At 48.7% G+C, this 6,085-nt stretch overlaps 1 protein-coding gene across 1 annotated transcript; it reads left to right on the top strand.

The window, feature by feature from the left end:
* Positions 1–2,776: 2,776 nt before the first annotated feature.
* Positions 2,777–4,067, top strand: LOC125542431 (chitinase CLP-like). The gene has a single exon (XM_048705473.1). The coding sequence runs from the start codon at positions 2,835–2,837 to the stop codon at positions 3,903–3,905; it is 1,071 nt and encodes a 356-aa protein (XP_048561430.1). The 5' UTR covers positions 2,777–2,834; the 3' UTR covers positions 3,906–4,067.
* The last annotated feature ends 2,018 nt before the right edge of the window (positions 4,068–6,085 follow it).

Below are 6,085 nucleotides of genomic sequence, written 5' to 3'. Positions count from 1 at the left end.
ATGTCATGTGATTGAACATATTCGTAGTAGTTATAGTGCACCCACACGCAAGATTATTATGTCATGACACTGTGCATGGAGCTTAGGCTTTGAATGCGACTTTCCACGCGAATCATGGCCGGATAATAACATGGAAAAAGGGGAGAACATTCAGAGTCTTCATTCCTCAAGCAACATCACAACAGTGATCACCCGAATACGCATGCAACGATCTGATCGACACATCGGTCCAGCTCATGAAGTCGGGCACAGTTTGCCATGCTACAGCTGAATCATACAATAGCACGTATACTTAGAACATCTATAGCCGGATATGTTTAGTATGATCCTCAAATGCTCGCGACACTTCTGGGCGCGTCCGCGGAAAATGACTCGACACGTCTTAAATTTTACTTGTTGTATCCGGACATTTCATATTAAATTCTTAAGTCCATACAAAGACATGCAAATGAAATAAGCTACGTAGTAAGTCGATCACCTAGCTACTCACCATCGGAGATGTCCACGATCCCCGTGCCTGGCTCCGGCAGCATTGGCGACAGCTGTAGCTCTGGCTCATTCGGCGCCTCTGACTGCTCCACACCGGTCTCCTCCACCTCTATTTCCACGTCCAGTTCGGCGAAGAGCGTGTTGAACGCCGCCTGCTTCTGTTGGAGGAACGTCTGGTTGGCCTCCATATAGACCTCATCCTGGATGGACTCCAGGAATCCAGGATGACCTGCTGCTCCGCCATCTCGTCGGACTAGGCGCCGGCTAACTCCATCTCCACCTGTTCCATGTTGAAGCCTGGCAGCTGCTGCTCTGGCTGCTTCGCCTCCTCCACCTCCATCAGAGCCAGCTCCTCCTCCTCCTCTTTCCCTGAACACCCGAACACGCATGCATCGATCTGATCGCCACATCGGTCCAACTCTGAAAGGCGGGCACAGTTTGCTATGCTACAACTGAATCATACTATAGCATGTACTTAGAGCCAGGCCCGTCCAAGGGCATGTGCGGGTTGTGCGACTGCACAGGGCCCCAAATTCGAGGGGCCCCCTGTTTTCGGCCAATGTTTGTATATTATTTGTTTTGGGCCCTTTTTTCGCAGCTAGTCGCGGGCTCCCTCAAACTGGGCCGGGCCTGCTTCAATATGTCCTGAACCGAGCCCTAGTCCCGATCTACACAGCTTACCGATCCATCGATCAATCTACCATGTTTCCCGAGACGAACTGACAGATCTGCGCCGCCGCCGCAGGGAGACCTAGGCTAGTGGTGTTGTCTCATTTTTGATTGCTTCGTTTCCTTTGTTTTTTTGCTTTAGTAATTGCTTCATTTCCTGCCCGGAGACACAGCTCAGTTCATAGCCCTTCAAGAACTAGCCGCCGGTCGCTCGGAAAGTCGCGGCAAATCAAAACACACAAGTTGAAGCAGCGGGTGGCCAAGACCAAAGGTGAGGGCATCACCGATATGTCTAACAGGTGTGCTCAAATTGACTCCATTAAATTTAGACTATATTGTGTGCTGCTGAATAATTATATTAGTCAGTATATTGTGCGCATATGCATCAATTCATCAATCAACTTTTTTTTAGGGGATATATGAAGTAGGTTAGTTAATCAAATTGACACACACCAAGATTTCCAAGATAGTTGATCATTTAACATTCAGGTCGTTTATTTTTGTTATATTATCTTGACTAGCCTATAATTCAGGTCGTTTATTTTTGTTATATTATCTTGACACACACCAAGAATTTAGGGGATATATGAAGTAGCCGTTGGCGGCTGGTGGAGGACCGTCCAAGTCGTCGGACAAGGAGTCGTCGTCGGAGGAGGAACGATGATGAGGCCCTTGAAGCGCCGGACGGCCTGGTCCTGTTATCGCTTGAGCTGAGCGAGGAGGAGACGATGATGAGGCCCTTGAGGCGCCGGATGGCATGGTCTTGTTACCGCTTGAGCTGAGCCGTCTCTGTCGTCTTCTTCCTAGCCTTACGCTCGGACTGCTCGATAGATACCCTTGAGAGCCTTCGCATACTTTTGGTGGAGCCGCCGAGCGTCTATCTCCACCGTCGTAAGCGACCGGCGGTACATCCATGTAAGGAGCCGCTCGTCCTCGTCGGGCTCCGCAGGTAACCAGCGGCAGCGGCCGCTCGTCCACATGTACACTGCAATGTAATGGGACGTGGCACGTACACTCACACCGACACCGACATCGAGTGATACATATCGTATCGGGTGCATCCTATCTTAACGACTTGTGCATGTCATGTGATGGAACATACTCGTAGTTATAGTGCACGCACACGCAAGATTGTTAGGCATGTCATGACACTGTGCATGGAGCTTAGACTTTGAATGCGACTTTAAACACGAATCATGGCCGGATAACATAGACAAAGGAGAGAAAATTCAGAGTCCTCATTCCTCAAGCAACATGGCAACATTCCTCACCCGAACACGCATGCATCGATCTGATCTCCACATCGGCCGAACTCAGGAAGGCGGGAAGTTTGCACTTTGCAATGCTATAGCTGAATCATACTAGAAGAATTTGACCCGAATAAGAACACATATGTAAACACAGGAAAAAACGCATGCTACCAATTAGTGCGCGCATGCAAAATCTTGGATTAGAGGAGAATCATCTGTGACTGTGATGATTGTGATCGATAATGTAGAAAAATGCAATTCTGATACGCCAAGCAACTCTGATCGCCCCAAACGTTGACCAGACATGCATTGGCCAAACTGATTATTCTCGAGATCGAGGGTATATATAGGACGCACCTATGCCTTCCATCACAGCATCCATCCTCCCGAGCTTGAGCTGCGCCCAAGGCGACATCACCGGCCAAAATGTGGCAGTCCAAGCCAGTCCTGATGCTCCTCCTGCTCGCCGTCTCCACAGTGGCGACCAGCGGCAAGCCGCTGCTCACGAAGATTACCAAGGGCGCGTCCACGGCGCTCTACACCGCGCCTCTCAGCGCCGGCCGGCCGCTGGTCCTCGACCTCTCCGCCCCGGCCATCACGACGCCGTGCAGCGGGCAGACGACGACCGTCACGCTCTCCGCCAACTCCACCAACGGCAGCAACCCTCTGTCCTCAGTCTCCTTCGCCGCCACCGCCACCTGCGCGGCGGCCCCGTCCGGCGCCGTCGGCGTGGCGGGGCTCGCGCGCTCCAGCGCCTCGTTCCCGGCGCAGGTTGCCAGTACGCAGAAGGTGGCCAACTCGTTCGCGCTCTGCCTCCCGAGCGACGGCAGGACCGGGTTCAGCGGCAACGGCGTGGGCGCGGCCATCTTCGGCGGCGGTCCGTTCTTCCTCGCGCCCCCGGCTGACCGGCCGTCCATCACGACGCTCCTCTCCGACGGCATCCCACTCCGCCAGCCCTTCTCCGGGAACCCTGGTTACTTCGTCTCAGCCACCAACGGCATCGCCATAGACGGTACGCGCGTGGCCGTGTCCGGCTCCGGCGCGCTCGTGGTCGGCCTCTCCACCACGATCCCCTACGCGCAGCTCCGGAGCGACGTGTACCGCCCCGTCATCGCGGCCTTCGACCGCGCCATGGGTGCCAGCGCCAAGGTGGCGGCGGTGGCGCCATTCGAGCTGTGCTACGACTCGTCGAAGCTGGCGCCGACGCGGTTCGGGTACCTGGTGCCGAACGTGGACGTGATGCTGGAGGGCGGGACGAACTGGACGGTGGTGGGCGGCAACTCCATGGCGCAGGTGAATAGCGGCACGGCGTGCTTCGCGTTCGTCCGGTCGGGAGGCAGCACGGGGAGCGCGACGCCGGCGGTTGTGATCGGAGGGTTCCAGATGGAGAACAAGCTGGTGGTGCTGGACAACAGCAAGAAGACGCTCAGCTTCACCCAGAACCTCCCGGGCATGGGCTTCTCCTGCAGCAACTTCAATTTCACCAAGGCCGCCTAGTGATCCACATCGTTTGTTGCATGCTGTGCGTACCAGGGCTCTATGTTGAAACAATAAATAAAGGATATAAAATACTAAATCCAGTTGAAGTGACACTTTGTTTACGCTGTTAATATTAGTCAAGATATGAATTGTATGGAAGCACTATGGCAAATTTGTTTACACTTTTGTTTACGCGATGATAACAAATTTAGTTTGCAAGCACGCCAGTTTTTTTGACAAAAAAAAGACGAAGAACCGTGACGGAGTTTGCCATGCTAGACAACTAAACTTGTCATCCTCGAAGAACATATTTTGCCATGAAACCGTTTGATTTACGATGGTAAAAGAATCTCATGTATGATTTGTAGTGGAGTCCTAATTGTATTGCAATTAATATCAGGTACGATATAGATTGTGTGCTAATATTATGTAGGATATAATATTATGTAGGATATAATTAGTTAGTTAGGGATGTGGAGTATCTTCTTCTGAGCTCAAATGCTCCCTAATGAGCAGAAAAATAGAAAAAATAGTGAAAAACTTTAAATTCAAACAAATTATGATAAAATTTGACAAACTTTTTGTATGCTTGCAAAATGTCAACATGAAATGCATTCGTGAAAGTCGTGGCAAAAAAATTGATGCTAAAAAAATGCTAGTTTTGAAAATTTGATAAACTTTTTGTATGCTTGCAAAATGTCAACATGAAATGCATTCGTGGAAGTCGTGGCAAAAAAAAATTGATGCTCCAAAATGCTAGTTTTGAAAATATTTTGGGGTGCTGGTTTTGTTTTTTCTGCCACAACTTCCATGAATTTCATTTCATGCTGAAATTTGTGAAGCGCACAAAACATTTGTCAAAGTTTACCAAAAAAATATGAAGATTTTTTGAATTATTTTACTATTATTTCAATTTTGCTGTTCATCAGGGTGCATTTGAGTTTGGGATCAAAATAAGACTTTCACTTAGTTAGTGGCGACATTGATATTAAGCTTGATATTAATTAATGGAAGGTGATAAACATGTTTAATGCTAAGCTCCGGAGTGACGTATATCATTGTTTTTTTTTTAGAAAAACATGGAGTGATCCCCGGTTTCATTAACCAGAATGAAACCACATTGTAGCCTGCTGAGCCAGCTTTTGCAAAGTTGCAAAAAAAAAACGATAACAAAGCATTGCATTTTGACACGATAGATTGATCTTGTGCAGTTGTGCGCATCGCATTCAGCGGAGGTGACGATACCTGCTCGGGGGCCAAGTGCTCTGTAGGACGGACGCATCGCATTGCACCTTCATGTTCTTTGTTTTGGAGATCCAAGCTGGGGCCCCTCTGGTTGCCATTGCTCAAACCGAGAGTTGGGATTCAGAAGCAGCTTGTATAGCCACTTGTTTCTGTTCTCGCTCAGCCAGTTAGGCCCTCTTTGGTTGGGCTACGGATTCCCAAGAATCACTTTACCTGTGGATTCCTGAAAAATCAGTTGTGGCTGTGGATTCTGAAAAATCAAAAGCTGGCTATTTGTTTGCTGCACTACTAGACATATGTAGGAACCTTAAATGTTGTAAAATGTCATGCCTCTCAACGTGGAGTTTGCGAATGAACAAATAGATCTTTTTATGCTACTGGCCAAATACTGAATCTCTTGGGGCCCATCCGCCAGTTGAACTTGGGGCAGTCCCGCTAGACCTCCAACGCTGCACATGTGGAGGTGATGCAGCCCAGCTGGACCTTCCATGCGGCGCAGAGGGAAATCAAAAAGGGCGGCGCAGTCGAAGCTTAGGAGGAGCGGGTTATGACCTAGAGAAAGTTTTGGAATTATGTGTCTTGCAACTATATTCAAATGACTAGAAATTACTAATATTCAAAATACCTCATTATGAAATTATACATGTATTTATGCATGAAATTACATTACATGATTATCATGGAATTATCACTTGTTGAAACGTGTACTTAAGTTATATATACATCCGGTGTCGGCGTCAATGTCAGTTGGACGTGTCACATTGCAGATGCCAAACTCCAAGACTCGAAAACGCACGTTCGCTTCATCGGTTGGCAGCCGCCGAAGTGCCCATCAGACCACAACCTGTTAATTAAGACAAGAATCAGCGCAATCGAAACCCAAAGCATCCTGCAAATTTATTCAAGTTGGCTTCTTAGGCCTTTTTTGGTTTAGAGGAATTTTATAGAAATTC

This window comes from Triticum urartu, chromosome 3 (genome assembly GCF_003073215.2).
Source record: "Triticum urartu cultivar G1812 chromosome 3, Tu2.1, whole genome shotgun sequence".
Classification (NCBI taxonomy): Eukaryota; Viridiplantae; Streptophyta; class Magnoliopsida; order Poales; family Poaceae; genus Triticum; species Triticum urartu.
This window is presented reverse-complemented; position numbering and strand designations above follow the sequence as displayed.

Coding starts and splice junctions, on each gene's coding strand:
- LOC125542431 (XM_048705473.1), top strand. CDS start 2,835: ATGTGGCAGTCCAAGCCAGTCCTGATGCTCCTCCTGCTCGCCGTCTCC.